Source organism: Perognathus longimembris, chromosome 4 (assembly GCF_023159225.1).
Source record: "Perognathus longimembris pacificus isolate PPM17 chromosome 4, ASM2315922v1, whole genome shotgun sequence".
In the NCBI taxonomy this organism is placed as follows: Eukaryota; Metazoa; Chordata; class Mammalia; order Rodentia; family Heteromyidae; genus Perognathus; species Perognathus longimembris.
Genome location: NC_063164.1, coordinates 49,685,846 through 49,705,452, shown reverse-complemented (window position 1 = coordinate 49,705,452; position 19,607 = coordinate 49,685,846). Strand labels below are relative to the sequence as shown.

Below are 19,607 nucleotides of genomic sequence, written 5' to 3'. Positions count from 1 at the left end.
ACAAGTTTTAGTTTTCTGTATCTCATAAGAAGCTAGATTTTTTAAATTACTTAAATTTTTTTTTCTTTTTTCTCCAGAACTACGGCTTGACTTGGGGCCTGGGGTGCTCTCTCCCTGAGCTTTTGTGCTCAAGGCTAGCACTCTATCACTCTGAACCACAGATCTACTTCTAGCTTTTTGGAATTGGTTAATTGGAGATAACAATCTTACAGAGTTTCCTGCTGGGGCTGGCTTTGCCCCAGATCTCAGCTTCCTGAGTAGCTAGGATTACAGGCATGCACCACCAGTGCTTGGCTGATTTTTCCATATTTTTATTAGAGGGCTTAACAAAAGGGTTTCATTTTGACGTGTGTGTGTGTGTATGTGTGTGTGTGTACACACACAATCAATACACTTTGATCAGACTTACATCCTTCATAACACTCCCTCATCCCTCTCCCTCCTTCCCAAACTAATTTCAATAAATCTCATTGTTTTTTTACACAAGTACATAAAATATTTTCATTGTCTTTACTCTCTTTTGTCTTGTTTTTCCTCTCCCCTCCCACTTATACTCACATACCAGACAGGACCTGAAAAAAAAAGAGTTTAAATCCTTATCAATTACCAGTCATTCTCAGAGTCATTCTGTGGTTTCCATTAAGCCTTAAACCGAAATATACTCACCAAGGAGACCAGGCTGATAATACTTATATCAAAACTAACATTCTGGATGGCATATGCCAGTGGCTTAGGGTCCATAGTGGGAAAGGTCAGTAACCAAGCAGAAACATACATTATTGGAGCAGACACCAATGTGCTTATTACCATCCCTGAAGTTATCTACAAAAAAAAAAAGAGAGACCAAACTGAGAAGTCATACTTTCACTTGGCCAATCACCTTAAACCTTAAATACCTGCCATAAACATTAAAGCATTCTAAAATAAAAATGAGTATGACAAGACATTATAGAATCCAGCATATTGTCTAGTATTTCTCCTTTCTGAAAATCCTGAAAAGAAACTGTAGGTAAGTTTCCCTCTTCCAATCTATGCTCCAAATATATTTACACAGAAGAAACACATTAGAAATTTCACTGTTGATAATCATCTTCTGGGCTATGATCTGATTAAATTTATAACCCATTTCCTTCCATACTACTTCATAAAATATAGGGCAAAACAGCAATTTGCAAATAGAAAAATGACCATACAAGTCGTTTACAGATTAAATAATGGAACTGACCTTACCAAATAATTTAATTCCTTAATATTACATTTCAAAATCCTTAACATTATAGGTAGTATGTATAATACACTTAGTCACTCTTAATAGTTTGGGTTTGATTTTAGCTATTTGCTGCAGTTGATTATGTGTTACTTTGTATTTGATGATTGAATTATCAAGAATAAAATAGAATTATATAATGTGAGGGTAGAGACAGGAGAGAGAGAAAATGAGGAAGAATATTGAAAGGGGTGACATTAATTAAGAAGCATTGCACTCGTAACTTGACATGGAATTGTAACTCCTCTGTACAACTATTTAATAATAAATAAGTAAAAAGATTTTTTCTAAAAGTTTCAAAAGTTGCCATTATAGAAATAACTTTAAAGCTTAAATGTAAGTATAGAAACAAAGTACTTGAGATTAATAAAAAAAAAAGGATGAATTAAAAGCCCAGCTTAAATAACTATTGTTACATAATGTTACATGATGCTACCTTCTTCACAATGAAGTAGCTTAGAGGTATCAAATTCTTCTTAGAAGAATGTTGTGTTTTGTGTTTTAAAAAGTTCACCTATCACAGAAACAATCAAACTTAGAAAGTAGTAAATACATACAATCTCTATTTCCATGTTGAACTGTGTTGCAAAGATAGCCACTCCTGGTGCTACAGGGAAGACCCCATACAAAAATGCATAATTCGATAAACTTGTGTGGTTCACTACACTGTCACCCTTGTCCAAGAGTTCCACCATTTCTCTGCACAGAAGTGGCAGCACCAGGCTGAAGAAAAAAGAAATGCATAATTTACTTGACATTAAAGCATTCTTGTCCCTAAGCAGTAGATTGCTATGATGGATAACATTCTGTTTTTTCTTCTCTTGCCCAAAAGGTGTCTATCCTTATATATGAATATGTGTATATATATATATATACATATATATTTGCATGTAGATATTCTGCATATGACTGTGCCTCTGAAAACTTTGTTGAAAGAATTAATAACTCAGTTTGGAACCATTTTGAGTGTAACAACCTTCTGGAAATACTTTAAACCTCAGGACCTAGAAGGGGAAAAATTTAGATTAAAAATTTACAAAAAAAACCTTACACTTAATAACAATGCCTCTCAATAAAATTTCCAAAAAACAGTAGAAAAATATCATACAATTAGCTCTTTATCTTTGTGAATTAAAAACAAGATTTAATAAAAGGAACTGAAAATAATGAGGTAAGACAGAAAATGTGAAATGTAAGTTTGTACAACAGTCAATTATTAAATTCTTGCAGATTTCATGGGTATAATAGGAAGTAGATAAACTAATGGACCCTCTTTTAAAAACAGAACAATTTGGTTGATAGTATCTGTCTGACAGCACATGGAGAAATGCTCAGGATGGAGTAAATAATTACTCTTATATGTGTATTTTTATTTCAAAATTAAAGAAAACAATATCTAATAAAAATCAGAGATTCAGGGAAAAAAATCTTGCCAGGACCAGAGACTGAACTCAGGATTTGTTCTACTGATTGAATCTACTGTACAAGCACTCTGCCACTGTAGCCATGTCTCCATTTCAGAAAAAAAAATTAATTGGAATACTTACAAGTTGAAGTTGATAATACTATTATTGCCAGAACTATATTTTTTATAATGGCAGTACTAAATAATATTTTATTTCTGAGAAACATAACATCATCATAAATAAATGTCAAAACTTAAATTGATTCTTATTTATTTTAGAAATATAAACACATATCATACTGAATTTTTTTTTTTTTTTTGGCCAGTCCTGGGCCTTGGACTCAGGGCCTGAGCACTGTCCCTGGCTTCTTCCCGCTCAAGGCTAGCACTCTGCCACTTGAGCCACAGCGCCGCTTCTGGCCGTTTTCTGTATATGTGGTGCTGGGGAATCGAACCTAGGGCCTCGTGTATATGAGGCAGGCACTCTTGACACTAGGCTATATCCCCAGCCCTATCATACTGAATTTAACTACATAAATTTAACTGTCCATACAAGAGCTGAATTCCACAGTTCAGTATGTCTCAAGTACTTTGGGTTAATACCACAGTAAAATTATGTCAGTTGTGCCATGAAGTATAAATCTAGAGCTAATGAGCCAAGTCAGTTGAAGTATTATTAACAGGGGAGTTGAAAAGAATTTATTATTTGCCAGGCTAGAATCTGATCTCTATTGATATTCATATTGACTTGCCTATATTTTCAGAAAGCTCAGCCAAACTCAGATTTAAAGATTTTTTTCCCTAGATTTTTGAAGCAGAGCTTATATTAAAATTATTAGGATTTTAATGGATTTTAGAATCCTGAAAAATTCTTTTAAAAATATGACCTAGGATACTGGGCACCATGGCTCACACCTGTAATTCTAAATACTCAGAAGGCTGAGAATCTGGGGATAGCAGCTGAAAGCCAATCCAGGCAGGAAAGTCTGTGAGACTATGTCCAATTAACCACTCAAAGTGGAAAGTGGAGCTGTGGTTCAAGTGGTAGCGCACTAACCTTTAGCAAAAAAGAGCTCAGGGACAGTGGCCAGGCCTTGAGTTCAAGCTCCATGACCAGCATACACACACATAAAAATGACAAAGGGAATGAGGATGTAGCTCAATGTAGAGTGATTACCTAGCATGTGCAAAGCCCTGAGTCTGATCCCCAACCATGCATAAATAAATAAGTAGATAAGGAAATAAATAAGTGATTTAATTGGGACATTAGGAGATACAAGTATACTTTACATAAAAGGTAAAAATAAAAACACTGAAGATTGGTGTGTGTGTGGGGTGGCTCATGCCTGTAAGCTTAGTTACCCAGGAGGCTGAGATCTAAGAATAGCAGTTTGAAGTCAGCCTGGGCAGGAAGGGCCATGAGATTCTTTTCTTTTTTTTTTTTTTTTTTTTTTTTTTGTGCCAGTCCTGGGCCTTGGACTCAGGGCCTGAGCACTCTCTCTGGCTTCTTTTTTGCTCAAGGCTAGCACTCTGCCACTTGAGCCACAGTGCCACTTCTGGCCATTTTGTATATATGTGGTGCTGAGGAATCGAACCCAGGGCTTCATGTATAGGAGGCAAGCACTATTGCCACTAGGCCATATTCCCAGCCCCATGAGATTCTTATCTCCAATTAACCACCTGAAAACCATAAGTGGAGCTGCAGCCCAAAGTGGTAGAGCTCTAGCCTTGAGCAAAAAGTTTCAGGGACTCAAAGCCCCTGAGTTCAAGCCCCATGACTGATTAAAAAAAAAAAAGCCAAAGGTACACCAGTAGTCTATAATCTTGATAGTAAAAGGAAAGAATAATCTACATGGATAAAGAAATGATTGTTTACAACACACTAATATCTCATCTTCCATTAAAGCACAACCACTGTACAGGGAAAGATTAATACTCAGAGGGAAAAAAGTTGCAGACATAGCCCAATAAATTGGCTAAACAAGGCCTTTATAAAGTACAATTTTCCAAGTTAAATATGCAACTTACAGTTTAGCTGTGATGAGAAGAGTTAGTACAACAAATGCTGATTTCTTCAGTCTCCTTAATTTTCCTACCATTGTAAGACCAAGATAAAATAGGGCTGATCCAGAAAAAGAATTTGCAAGTCCATCAAGAAAGTTTTCCATATAGACAGGCACCTTTTTATCAAGAATAAAATTGAAGGCAATGCCAATGAAGACCATAAATACTATTGGGTTCTGTAACACACGTAGAAATCCAAGTCCCACAATTTTTACTTTGTTTTGTGAAGTGTTTTGACTTTCTTTAGATTTCTGGATTTCACAGAAGATAAACCCTATAGGGTTTAGCATCATAAGAGATATTGGTGCCACCAAATAAATGTATTGAAGATATTCCGGGTATGTAGTTTGATACAAAGCTTCAACTGCAAGATAAGAATTGAAATTAAACAGATTACTACAGAAATATATAATGTGAATATAACATTTTCTCTACATAATTATATTCATATTCCAAATTAATCTCAATAGTGCTGAAAGACCTCATTATTAGTAACAAAGCTGAGAAGGAAAAAAACTTGCTATATTAAATCTTATCTAGTTTATAAAATGACAATCAACTTTAAAAATTACCTCTTGCAAAACCTAATTTGTAGAAGCTAAGTTTAGTCTTCAAAAAGAAGGGAAGAATTGTAAAAATTCTGAAAGAAGCCAGTCAAAAGAAAAGTCTAGTAAGCAATAAACTAAGCATTTAAGTAGAATGAACACCAAAGTGGTGTCCACACTATACAGGAATCGGCATGAAGATGGGAGATAGCTTACAGAAAAGAGAGAGGTAAGAAACTAGAGATTCCTCTGAAGCATAAGAATGCAGCATAGTTGCAAGTTTAGGTGTTGAGAATTAGTCAGTGAGCTACTGAATTATGAATTTTTCTAGATGAGCAGGCTGAGGATATGGTCTTGTGAGTTGGTGGCTGAAAGGGTGTAGAGACATCCTTCGAGATGTGAAGACCAAGGAACTGAGAGGCCAGAGAATCAGCTGGATAATTGATAAGGATGCTAATGTTAACAAAAGAATGGCAAAACTTGGGGTAAAGAAGATGACAGAAAGCCAGCCCTTTAAGTCTGCAATGAATAAAAGGGAATGACTACAATCAGAATATAACAGAAATGAAGACCAGCAAATCAGCAAACTAGTACAACCTTCAAAATAGTTGTTAACCAAAGTGTACAGAGTAATAGCCTAGCAGTAGTGCAAGGAACCTAGGAGGAGGAGCAGGCCAGTTTTATCTCCCTTTATACATAGGGTATGTAGGTAATGAACTTTCAGAGGGATGAAAGGCACTGGATGCTTTTAGGGAAGACCAGTGCAGATGTTAGAGAGGGTAGGGGTAGAAAACTGGACCTCAGACATGTTCAGGAGGAGAAAAGAATGGAGACATATAAAGGTGTACCTAATGAAAATTCAACTATTCCTTCTAAGGAGCATAAACATTTTGTTTTTTTTCAGAATTTTCCCAAGCACAAACTCATTACTCTCCCTGTTGTTCATTGAAGAACAATGCTTGAAAGAAAAATCTGTGTTAGATTTTTGAGAAATGGTATACATTATGCATGCTGTAGTCTATAGGTGATGTAGATTAACCAAGCATGTGAAGAGCATATGATGGTGTTACAATCTAACCACTGCACAAGATGTGTTTCCTTCCAAGGTGGAGCTTTTTTCTGTAAAGGGCCATTCAGATATTTATAACATCATTTGTAGGCCATACAAAATTATCAATACAAGGCAACTGCCATGAGTAGCTGATGAAAAATTACATGTCTGTTCTGTATAAAAATCACATGATTTTTAAGGGCCAGATGTGCCCCACCCGAGAAGGGAAGTGGGTTAAATTTCTAGCAGTTACCATGAGGGTGGATTGCTAGGTTAAGGGCTCATGGCAACTTAGGGCTATGGAATAAACATCTTGGTTTCTAGGCATGTTTTTGGACATGGGTCCCGAAGTTACACAATCTAAAGCATACAAAAGTTGATTCATAACTGATTTGAAGTTGAGAAAGATAAAAGGTGAACCGCCACAAGTGATTCCAAGGAGATACTCAATCATGTGAAAAAAGGTAAATATTAGGTTTCTCAACTTACACTGAGGCAAAATGACACAGGAAAATACAGTTGTTTACTTACTAGGATACATAAGTACAGTTAATGTCATCCACGTGACCAGTTAACATTGCATAACTAGGTTATATAACCTTTAGAAGTTCACCTTGATCTCATTAGCCGAATCTACCTTTTATAAGATCGTTTGTTCCCAAATAAGCACATATGGAGGTCTATATTACTCCAAAATGAAGCAGGAGTTAAAACATATTTGATTACATAAAATTTCATGAATTCTTTTAATTGATTTCTAAATTAGATACACTAGCTTTATAACTCTTAGTAGTTTTCCTTCACGTTTCTTACCATTTGTTTAAATAGAAAAGCAATGCTTTTGACAATTATTCCAAGATGCTACCCTTTTGATCAGATATTTTTTCTCTAAGAGAAAGCTGTCTATACCTGCTTCAGACTTTATATATTAGAAGTGTCTTGTGTTTTTAATCTGGTTACAATCATTTTTCCTCAGTGGCTTCAATATGCTACAAAGGTTTGTTATGACAACTTGTAGCTGCAGTTCTGTTATCTAATCAGAATTCCTAATATTAATGCCCTTTCCAGTCATCTAGTTTCCTGGCACATTAGTAATCACCACTTCATAATAGATTCTCACTTTTTAAGAGCTTAGTGCAAGCCAGGGCAACAATTTTTATTCAAATACAGTGTCCTCCCTTATCTTTGGCTTTACTTTCCATAAGTTCAGTTACCTAAAGTCAACAAGAAGGATCAATGTTGTACAATGAAATATTATTATGGTTGATCTCATATTGTGCCTAATTTAGAAATTAAACCATATATACAATATGGGTAGGGTTCAGCCCTATCCACTGGAGATCTTGTAATATAGCCCTGGCAGATAAGGGAACTACTATAATTACCTTTTTTGCAGGATGCATTTGTGTTTTCTCCTTTTGATTCCTTCTATTATTATAAGTAAAGTCTCAAAATTAGATCATTTAATGTGATTACTAACCTATGCTCTTGTGGGTTTTCTCAACCACCTCCTTCATCCATTTTTGCCTACTGCTAATAGTAACTAAAAAGTCACTATCTTTCAGAAGTTAACATTTTCCCACAGTATCACAGGAAGAGCTATAACCCCGTTTTTTTTCTTTTTTAGCAAAGCCAGCCTTCACAATTGGCATTTTACTTATCCAACCCATCCCTTATTACTCCATAAAGCAGAGACTCCATCTGCTGTTTCAATATCATAGTCACACCAAACACCATGCTCATAACTACCAGATTATGAGCAGACCTTATCACCACTCTCCAACTTCTTGGAATCTTTTCTTACTTATCTGAATGTGCCTACTACATAAGGCAGGTTTCTTTCTCATAGTTCATATTACACCAAATCTTCAATCTGCTTCATTAACCTCTCCTTCTCTGGAATGCTGGATTAATTTGTGTCATATTAGTGCTCCTAAAGAAATTCTTAACTCCTTGAAGGTTTAGTTTTATACCTTAGCATAGTGCTGGGAAAATCTGAAAATACTTGCTGAATAGAATTAACTAACCTATCAACAAATGCTAAAAGTTCAGGTCTAATAAAAATGTATTTTTAACAGACAGACATTTATGTTTAATTATAAATTTCTTTTTAAATTCATTTTTAACTTGTTTTCAAACTTACTTCCTTCCTTCCTTCCTTCCTTCCTTCCTTCCTTCCTTCCTTCCTTCCTTCCTTCGTTCCTTCCTTCCTTTCTTCTCCTGGGGCACTGTCCCTGATCTTCAATTCAAGGTTAGCTCTCTACCACTTGAGCCATAGCACCATTCTGGTGGTTAACTGGAGATGAGTCCCATGGACTTTCCTGCCTGGGCTGGCTTTGAACTGTGATCCTCAGATCTCAGCCTCTTGAGTGGCTAGGATTACAGGCATGACCCACCTGTGCCTGGATACTCCCAGCTTTTCTGTGTATATGGTACTGAGGAACAGAACCCAGGGCTTCATGCATGCTACGCAAGCACTCTACCACTAAGCCACATTTCCACTCTCCCTCCAACCCCCAGATCTTTTGACCTTAATTCTCCAAACTGAAATTTTGTATTTTATTTTTTACTTTTGTGAACATTCTGAATATTTATGGAGCAGAATTAATGGGAGTCTTTTAACTAAGCTGAACAAGTACGCAAAGGCAAAAGAAATGTAGTCTATTGGGAGAGCAAATAATTGTGATTAAATAAGTACTTGTAAAATTACTAGAAGAACAGGGTCCAACATGGGAATTTTAGTCTATTTCTGCCACTCATTTACATAATTACTTGACATTACATCTTTATCTATAAATTGACAATGCTTTTCTTTTGTTATCAATCTCATGATAGGTTTTTAAATCTGAAAATACATGAATGTAGTGATCTATATAAGTAAAATCAGATTTATAATCATTACATCTACTATTAAGTTCTAATTAATTAATGATTATAAATAAGGCCCTTGAAGGGAGGGGAAATCCCATTATAAAGAGTTATTATATAGTTTTGAAGAGCTAAGAGATAAAATTAACCACCCACTGTGACTCCTATTTTGATTCCTGCAGGGTTTCAATCTCTAGCAAATAACACAAAGACCCCGACAGAATCATTCTATTATTTAATGGCATATAGTTAAATGCTTCATTTCCTTTCTGTTTACAGTTCAAGCACTAGAGCATAATTATGATTAGTCAGGGCACTTATGCTATCAGCATTGTTTGAAGAATAAATTATAGGACTTAACTATGTCCTATTAGTATCTTTTAATGACAGAGGCAGGGATCCATTCTGATTTGCTAAAATCAACATTTCACTGTGGTAGATTCTTACACTTTCATTTTCAAGGTATCTTTGAAAAGAATTATTCTAAAATATAGTGAGCTCTTTTTAGCCTATAGTAATGTACTATTCTGTCATTTGAAACCGCTTCAATGTACTTTTGTAGACCATTATATAATTGGTCTAATTTCTTTTTCCTTTTCTTTCCTTTCTTCCTTCCTTCAGACTGAGGTTTGAACCCATAGTCTTGAGTATGGTAGACAAGTGATTTACCACTGAGCTACATTGCTAGACCCAAATACATACTTAAATAACCTACAATTGATGTTCCTCTGTAAGCAAGGGTCTGGCTTCCTGGGTGAGATTGTGAAATAAACACAAAGAAAGGAATCCTCTCTAGCTATAGAGTTTTCTGTTCATCCTGTACAAAGCTAGAAGGCAGATGGGTACAGACAGCAATAATAAGGAAGTTCACTAGTAATAGCTATACAGGCATACAGTTCTGTACCATACCTTCCAATTTCCAGGTATATGAGAAAGTTGTTTATATTTCTAGTTCTTGGTACCACTGGAGTCTACAACCTGATATTGTATGAGTTCTTATTACTTGTGAGTAAAAGCAAACAAATAATGAAGATTATAACCCAAAATGACAAACATACTCAGGGAAATTTAGGTTAGCATATTGCCAGGAATATTATTACCAGATTCACCAATATAATATGGGATATAAAACAAATAGTACCAATATATTGCTCACTCTGTAAGCCTCTTGTGGCTAACCTCTAGAATAGCTCTGCCACTATAGTTTACTTTGCTGTCAGCAAGCATAGGACGCCATCAGGGCAAGGTAAGGCTGTGAGTTGATCTAAATGTAAAAGCAAATGAAAAATGCATGTTTTTGGTTTTTGTTTTGTTTTTGTTTTTTCCTATCAAACATGTATACTCTTACTTGTAGAGACTAATAGTCCTTCCTCTCTGGTGATATGAGACAGAATCCCTAAATATAAAATATGTTTAAAAAAATCACATGTATGCATTTGATTTAGAAATGTGCTTTTTGTACTTGAATAAAAGTGTGCTTGATACTAAAAAAATAAAACCAAACAAATAGTGTTTGTAATCCTGGCTACTCAGTAGGCTGAGATCTAAGGATCATGGTTCAAAGCCAGTTCAGGCAGGAAAAGTTTGTGAGACTCTTATCTTCAAAAAAAAAACACACCAAAAATCTGGAAGTAGAGTTGTGGCTTATATGGTAGAGTGCTAGCCTTGAGCAAAAAAAGCTCAACCCCCAGAATACACAAATACACACACGCACACACACACACACACACACAGAGTGATGAGCCAGATGCTGGTGGCTGATTCCTGTAATCCTAGCTACTCAAGAGGCTGAGATCTGGAAGATTACAATTCAAGGCCATCTGGAGCAGAAAAGTCAAAAAAACTCCATCTTCAGAATAACCAGCAAATAAGCCAGGTTGGAGGTGTTACTCAAGTGGTAGAACACTAGGAGCATGAGGTCTTGAGTTTAAACCCCAGCACTGGCAAAAGAAATGAAAGCAGTGATAAAAAATAGCTGATTATATTTTTTATTTGGAAATTATTTTTTTGATATGAAAATGAATTTATGAATAGATATTTTCCTACTACAGTTCATTTTATGGACTATTGTTAGAATACTATAGCCAAAGTGTTTTTATGCTGCCTGGAACTACCATATTACAGGGGCTTGTTGGGTATTCTCAGATCACTCAGCATGTTATGTAACTATGGCATAAGAGAGTGCTCAGGATTTAGAACCAGAAAACCTAGATCTGAGTGTACCTATTAGCTGTATAATCTTGGATGAGACAATCTTTGAAAAATCCTTATTTTAAATAAGGATAATAATATCTTCCTTATTCAAGAAGATAATAATATAAGAAAGTATTCTATAAACTATAAAGTTACAAATGTTAGTTCTATTTAGAGATAAGTATATGAAAAAAGTATTTGGTAAACTATAAAGTTACAAATGTTCATTCTATTTAGTTACTGAGCTGAAGGTAGCAAGTCCAACGCTCTAAATTCAAATCCTAGTACCACCACAAAAAAGCCCATAGTTATAAGTAAATCAATCTATGAGGGCCTCACAATATACTTCTAGCTTATGTCTAAAGTAAGATGTAACAATATCAAATATCTAACACTGCGATACTGAGTATTTCTCCTTAAACTACAAACACAGTGGCTAATCTACATGATTGTCTTGAAGAAATGGATAAACATACCAACTCCTTAATCTCTATTTCCAAAAGCCTTTATTTCACCTTAAAATTTAGTAACCTTAAAAGAACACATATCTAGTTTCTTACTATTTATAGCTTAGTTACCTAACAGCCTAGATTGCCCTGCCCCCCACCTTAAGCCTCCTGCTTTTACTTATCAGTTATCAAATTTCTTTGGCATTTTTCTATTGCTGTTAAGCAAGGTAGTGGAAGAAAAAAGATGGACAAAGGCAAGAAGTATAGCTCACATGGAATATTTTTGGTGCCAGTGGTGAAGTAAGTTAGGAGTGGGAGGAGAGGATAAAACTACTAAAAAAGAAACTTGAGGACCCAGTACATGGCACAAGTGGTAAAGTACCCACCTAACAAGAACAAGAGCCTGAGTTTCAACCTCAGTACTGCCAAAAGAGAGAGGAAGGAAGAAAATAAGCAAGTTTGTTAGTTGAAAGTTAATGGTAGACTTGAATTGTCAACTCAATATTCCATTCAAGCCTGCACAGAAGAGATGTATCATGAGGCATCTTAACTGACCACACTACCTAAATTAGCATATCTTCATTCCTCTACACAATTTATTTACTCTTAGGGCCTTTGTTACCATCTGATAGGGGTTAAATTTTATTATTTGTCCCATGAAAATGTAAATTCACTGTGTAAGAATTTTGTTCACAGAAGTATTCTCAGTAGTTGTCTCAGTCACTGGTAGAGAACAATTCCCTGGTAAGAGAACGAATAAATATATCCGGAACAGTCAGGTCTTCACATGATGATACATGACCAAAAAACACATACCTTTAATTTGAAAACATACAGACGTAGTTACTAGGTATATACTTTCTTTGCAGCAGAGTGCCTTGAAAAGTACACTATTTCTTTGCAGGATATTCAACATTCTAAGTGGTTGAAATTCCAAGTGAATGCTTTGTCAGAAAGATACATATGCACAGAAACAAAATTAGGCTGCTTAAAGTGCTGGAACAGTAAAAATGTCATCATTTTTGTTCTTTTTGTTTCATGGTTAGTACTCAAAAGTTGCTTTTAAATAACCACTATTGTCTTAGAGCAGTTTTAGGTTCACAGAAATTAGAGTTGTCATGTGCTTTTTTTGCTCCTGTACCTACATGGCCTCAACCATTATCAACATCCTCCAGCAGAGGAGTGCATTTATCACAGCCGATGAGCCTACACTGAGACATCATTATTACCTGGAGCCCATATGTTAAGGGTCTTGCACATTCTATGGATTTAAACAAATATATAATGACTCCTTGACCTTCCTGTGCTCTATCTGTTCAACCATCTCTCTCTCTAATGCTTGGCATATACTTGCAACCATGCAGTATGCAGCTTTTAAATTGGCTTCTTTCTTATTAATATGCATTTAAGAGTTCTCTATTATGATTTTTGTTCTTAAACAAGAATTTGACTTCAAAATATAGTGAAATTTTGCATGAAAACTCAACAACTTGTAATGTAAAATAATGTATTTTCTAAATGATATGAAAAATAATGGAGAAAAATCATTATAAATCCCTGCTGCTAACAGTTATTTCATAATGATTATTTTATGTAGACATAAGCCTACATTTTTTTACATTCTTAAATCAGAATCTGATTCTTCTAGAATTAAATTTATTTCATTTGTGATTATGGAGAAGAAATGGAACCATTTTGGAAAGATTATTTCCAAAGCCAATGAGGATGTGATTCTCTTAGGCAGATGCTTAAAGGATCCTTAAACTCTGAAGTTGAGGGGAAAATATAATCCACTGCAATTTAAGACATGTTTAACAGACAAAAAGAACAACATTTTAGATACAAGAATAAGAACCTGTTTTTAACAAATGCTTAAAGTAAACTTATATTTGTTATCTCCTGAAACACTAGAATTGTTCAGAAACTTGAAAAATTAAAAAAAAAACTTACCTATAGGGTATCCCAATGCAAAGTCATTGCTTTGTGTAGCGAAAATAGGGAATAGTCCAGCTTTGCTAAATCGATTCTCAGGGCTGGCAACCAATAAGGTTAATATACATACAATAAAAAATACAGATGCTTTGCCAATTAAGATACTATATAAAAAAGCCCAATCCACATTGGAAAAATTAAGTACAACCATGTTTTTGAATAATAAAGCTGGAAGTGCAAATCTGGAGACAAAATTTCCCAGTCCTTTGGCCTGGGTTGATGTTATAACATTAGCCCTTCCTGCTATATAGCCACAAAGTACGATGCCAAAGCATTCTAGTAAAGCTGGGAAAAGCCTTGTTATTGACATTGAAGGTGAGTCATTAGTGGAATTTAATCCATATGTTACTGCTGTAGACAAATTATTGGTCATATTGACTACAATAGTTGAGTTCTCTGCAGATAAATTAGGAAAAGAATCCATTGTTTCTTTCTACGCCCAATTCCAATCAGATTTCTAGAAAGAAAAAGAGAAAGAGTCAGTATGACAATCAATAATGACAGTTGTAGTTGAAAGCCAACACTTAAATCTACATTTATTTACATGGTAAATAGCCAAATAAACACTTATACTTTCTTTGACTATCACCAGGGAAAAATACAACAGGGGGAAAAAAAAAGTGGAGCGCTGTTACCAATAGCCTCTTTCCTCTGAAAAATAGGTCAGTCCCGATTTTTATGCTGCTATCCAATAGTTAGTGAGAGACATGGGTAAAATAAGGTCCACAGACATTACAGCTGAAGTGATACTCTGTAGTTCTCCTGGGAGATCCATCATTAAGCTCCATCTACTAGGTAGGAGCAGAGGCTCAGAGCCTGCTGACCAGCCACACTTGCATCCAGAGCCTCTAGAAATTTCGTAAGTTTTCAGGGTTACATTAACAAGTCACTCTGGAGCCAGTGGGTCCCTTCAAGCCTGTGATCATGCTTGAGTATAAAGAAAAATACAATAGAGTGTCACTATCAATTCGGAACCAATAATTTTAGTTTTGTTATGCCTCACTTTCTTCATCTAATAGCAATATTAGTACTTATGTCATAGAAACTTTCATTATTATTCAAGTAGAGTCCTTATAATTGAATCACATCTGGCACATAGTAATGACTTAAAGCCAGATATAGCCTTTGGTAAAACGTAAGAAAGCCATGAAAGAAAAAAAAATGATGGTATTCCAGCACCCTCCTCCTAGCTCCTGTTATACCTATATACATACATAGTCTCATTATGCTAATAGGGACATTGCATATATAGTTCTCTCCAAAATGTTTTCTACCTATTCATTATTCCTTCTTCACATATGCTTAACACTTCTTCATCCTCTAAAGTCAATTATATAGTTCAGGGGTCATTTATGTCACTTCTAGCTCCATAGTTTTCCCTAGCTCCATGATTCTTTTTCAAATAGAATCATGATCTTTACCACTGGGCCACTTTTCTACCCAACTGTACTATGCATTAGAGTGACTATTTGATGTACAACTATATATTTCTCTAGATTGTAAATATCCCAGAATCAGACTATGCATAACTTTTGCTCACTGTTGTGTCCCTAACATCTAGCATAGTACCTGGCATGCAGAAGACAATGGAAAAAAACTTTCTAAATGATATAAAAAATCATAGCCTGTACGTAAATAAATCTCCTAGCCTTTCATGGACCAATGTTCTCATTCAGTCACTACCTAGTTAATAGATTGACAATTATTTTCCTGAATGACAAGGTTTTTCACAATAGCAACAAGTTCAATAACACCAAATGTGCTCTAAAATGTTCTAAAGATGTTCAGAAAATGTTAAAGAACAAAAATTATGTGGTAAAATGTTCTAAAGATGTTCAGAAAATGCTAAAGAACAAATTCTGTATGCTAATAAGACAATAACTATCAGACTCTCCTCTTGCTGCCAGGAACACAATGAACACGAGGCTGGGACACCTCTAAATTAATCAGCTCTTATTAGTAAGTTGAAATTAATATGATGACAACTGCCCATTTGAATAATTATATTCTGAGTTTATTATCTCCAGTAGTTTTATATAAGATGGAAAGTAAAAAAGACTCAGATGGCAGGCCAAATATCATCAACTAATCCATGGGGGTGTGAGAGAATTTTATCTATGCTTCCCTGGCATAAACTAAGCCACTTTAAAAAACTTTACATCTAATCTGGATTAGGAGAAATACTTTTCTACCAGGATTGGATAGGAGTGGTCAATATAAACAAAAACTGCAACATTCATAGTTTATCAAACAAGCATCAAATTATGTCCTCGGAAAGCTACTAGTTGGTACAAATACCTAGACTTGAAGGAGCTGATAAACAATTAAACAAAAATAGTAAACATTTAGAGCACGTGTGGATTGGGTACTGGTAAAGATGAAGGTGATAAACTAATCCAGCTTTTGGCTGCTCTTAAAAAATTCCCTATTTTTTTTGCTTGGAATGATTATTCATAGTGCTCAAAACTTCATATTTGACCTGTACAAGAAAAACAATGTAGTTTAATAATTGTTTAAACCAACAGTTTTAATGAAACTTGTAGTACTTCAGAGAAAAGAATCTAACAGGTTCTTAGCTTTAATTCCTTGGGTTACTTCTCTGCTTCCTTAAACCTCAGTTTCCTCAGCTGTGAAAGAAGCATAACAATCTCCTTAATATTGTGTAGAATGGATGGATGTGGAGCTCATCACAAGTAGTCCTTCAGGAAGTGGTAGCAGTTACTCTTAGAACTATTAGTCCTAATGATAATGATAGGGATGGTAACAAAACAAATAAGATTCATTGTCCTTTGATTGTTCTTCAGACTTCCTTGGCATTAAGAGTTCTCCAACAAAAATAGAGGAACAAGCTGTGCCATACTGTTGCCAGTTTCTGTTTCATACCAACCAATGAAGAAAAGTTGAGTTCAGTTTGATCTTCAATGATTGTTGGCAGTGAAGGGAGAGCTCTTCATTTTTTCTCCAGGTGATGGTCAAGAAGGTATAGCAATGCCCAGGTTTATTTTTCAATTAATCGAAAATTAAAAGAGCATTTTGAAAAGAAACCAGGGTCTCTCCAGGTTTCTTTTCATGTGTTCAGTACACCTACTAGCTAAAGGAGTCAAAACAATCAAAATGACCAAGCTTTGTCTAATCCTATGTTAAACATGAACAAAATTATGCTACCTACAGCATATTTTTAAATCTACAGGAACCACAACAAAGGAAGCTAAAATGCATCCAGACTTTTTATCTACAAGGCTTGTTGCAGAACAAACAAGTTGACCTGTCACAGTAAAGTCGGGTCCCTGGGGGTATGATGTATGCAAACCATCTGGGCACTTCGTAGTAGGCTTAGGGGACAAATCAACAAATCACTGAAATAGTAAATAATTGCTATTATTAAGTGACTGTATCGGGAGGAGGTTAACTTTAATAAGAAAGCTTTACGTTCGTAGGCTGTCCATTTTTTCCCAAACACTTGATAGCCCTTAATCCTGTGGGAAAAGCCTACTACACTGTGGCGCTATTAAAGCACTCTCCAACATCAACAGTCACCCCATTCATCCACTCCCACTTACTTGCAGGGGACCAAATGTCCTCCCAAGAGATTCATGACGTGAGCGCTGAGCATAGCCCTTTCCCCTTATCTACAGAGACAGACTTTGGCCCTCCAAGATAAGGAATGAGGGGGAGTCCCTATCCTAATAAGATCCCCCAGAGCGCAGTAGCCAGCCAACCCAGGGGAAGGCCAGAGTCAAGTGGAAAGGCATCCTGGGCTAAGAGCAAGAGAGTTGATCACCTTCCAGCCCCCAGGAGTCCCAACTGCTCCATAAAGGGGCAAAGGAGGGAGAAATTTTGCTCCTCGCTCTGAGCACGGGCAGATACTGAAGCCACCCTCGTGCTCCAGTGAAGAGTCCCAGGATGACTGGGTGAGTGCTCCCTACACTGGGGATGGCATCCCGGCTCCGGAATGGGACAAGTCGCCCCTGCTGCGTAAGCCTTCCCTGGGGGTCCCTGAGTCCCCCAGGCAAGTGCTTCAGGACCCCGGTGGGCGGGCGCAGGCGGCGGGCCGCGGCGCCAGGGCGCGGAGGGCCGGGAGCTGCCCACCTGCTCGGACCCGAAGGCCGGGGGTGGGGGTTCACCGTGGCCGCTAGGCCGAGTCCGGACCCCCGTAAGTCCTCGGCCCGGGAGCTCCTCTCACCTGCTACGTCTGCAGCCCTGGGACCGCTAGGAGAAGGGATCAAGTGCTCTTCGAGGACAAAACAGCGAGGAAATCACGGTCATCTCCCGCCCATCGCCGCCCTCTTCTCCGAGTGCTCGGGGCGCGGGTTGCAGCAGCCCAGGCACGTTCGGAGACTGCGAGCTGGGGAAGCCGCTGCGGCCCTGTCAGCTCCGACCCGCCCCTGCCCTCAGGCCCCGCCCCTGCGCTGCCTTCGAGCCCGCCCCATCCCCAGGCCCCGCCCACAGGCCCCGCTTGCGCGGGCCTCAAGGCCTAAAGTACTTGGTCTACGCCCCGCCCTCAGGCCCCGCCCACAAACGCCATACAGCCCCGCCCCCTCCCAGATTCCGCCCCTGACTTGCAGACTCTCCCCGTACCTCCCCTTCTCAATAATTCCAGACCCTCAGGCCCTGCCTCCAGTCTGGGATGCCTGGCCACGTGACCCCGTCATCAGGCCACGCCCTGCCGGCTGGCGATGCCCAGATGGGACTCCCCCGTCAGCCGCGGGACTTCCGGTCCCCCCTCCCCCGCCCCTCCTCCCGCTACCGCAAGATGGCGGCCGCTGTGGGGGGTTTCTAGGCTTTCTTTCTAATTCCTTGACTAAGGCTCAGATCCCTCAGCCTTCTGGTTATCTTCAGCCTGGTGTGACCCTCTAGTCCTCTCCTGGTTAGCTTCGTCTTTGCCCAGGAACGAGTGTAAAAGAAGCCGACCTGAGTCGAATCCTGTCTCCCAACTTGACCTCAGTGATGTGACCTTGACCTTTCTAAATCAAAAGAGTTTATAAAGAGCAAAGCTTTAGCTCAGTACTAGATCTAGATTTAGAATAAGGGCTGTGTGGGTGATGGCTTGTATTTCTATTGTGGGGGAAGACCGTGGGGATATCCCCTCACTATTCTTAGAGGAGTCTGTATTTGGTGGAAAGCTTCCAGAACTTCTTGTAGATCCTGTATACAGTGCCCAGCTTTGACAACTGAAGCAGCTCTGTAATTGGCCTTGGGGAATAAAAATGATTTCAAATTTAAATATTTATAGCCTGATCCCACTTAGTATCTGTACAGGCATTTAAATAAAAATAAAAAGAAAAGCATCTTACTTTGCACTTTTAACTGTTCTGCCAGACAAATATAATATCTTTCTACCATCTTGGCAATTTCAGTGAAGATACAAAACTATATGGCTTGCTGAGAATAATCATAATAAGCTAAATCACAGCTAAGGATAGGCTAAAGGATATGAAAATTAGCAAGGGAAAAGGAGTAAAACTGAAATTATAGAAAAGGCATGTATCCTATCCCCGATTTCTTCTTTTTTTGTTTTTTTTTTCTTTTGTCTTCTTAATGCATTTGTTTCCCTTGAACCTGAGTATTAAAAATAATATAGTCTTTTGAGCATCTCTGTTATTTGTAGGCTAAACAGAAAATATGAAGATTAACTCAGGAACATACTGAACTTTGACTTGTGGAGGACTACTGGAAGGTAAGAAAGGTAAGTTTGTGTCAACCTGTAAGGAGTTGCTTTAGTTAGTTTGGACCTTATCCCTTGGCCACAGTAAAACCATTACATTCCCACCTA

At 37.3% G+C, this 19,607-nt stretch overlaps 1 protein-coding gene across 3 annotated transcripts in view; it reads right to left on the bottom strand.

Annotated features, from left to right (window-relative positions):
* The window catches only part of Gpr155 (G protein-coupled receptor 155), a 46,433-nt gene extending 28,246 nt beyond the window's left edge, over positions 1 to 18,187 (bottom strand). For 2 of the 3 annotated variants that reach the window (XM_048345222.1, XM_048345224.1), the window contains exons 1-5: positions 18,018 to 18,187; positions 13,793 to 14,291; positions 4,701 to 5,100; positions 1,825 to 1,990; positions 667 to 822 (exon numbers count right to left, since the gene is read on the bottom strand). In XM_048345222.1, the coding sequence (XP_048201179.1) occupies positions 667 to 822; positions 1,825 to 1,990; positions 4,701 to 5,100; positions 13,793 to 14,258 (1,188 nt within the window). In that variant the 5' untranslated portion in view covers positions 14,259 to 14,291; positions 18,018 to 18,187. Of the gene's footprint in view, positions 1 to 666; positions 823 to 1,824; positions 1,991 to 4,700; positions 5,101 to 13,792; positions 14,292 to 17,394; positions 17,630 to 18,017 lie in introns of those variants that run through there. The other variant, XM_048345223.1, reaches the window with a different exon arrangement.
* Positions 18,188 to 19,607: the final 1,420 nt, after the last annotated feature.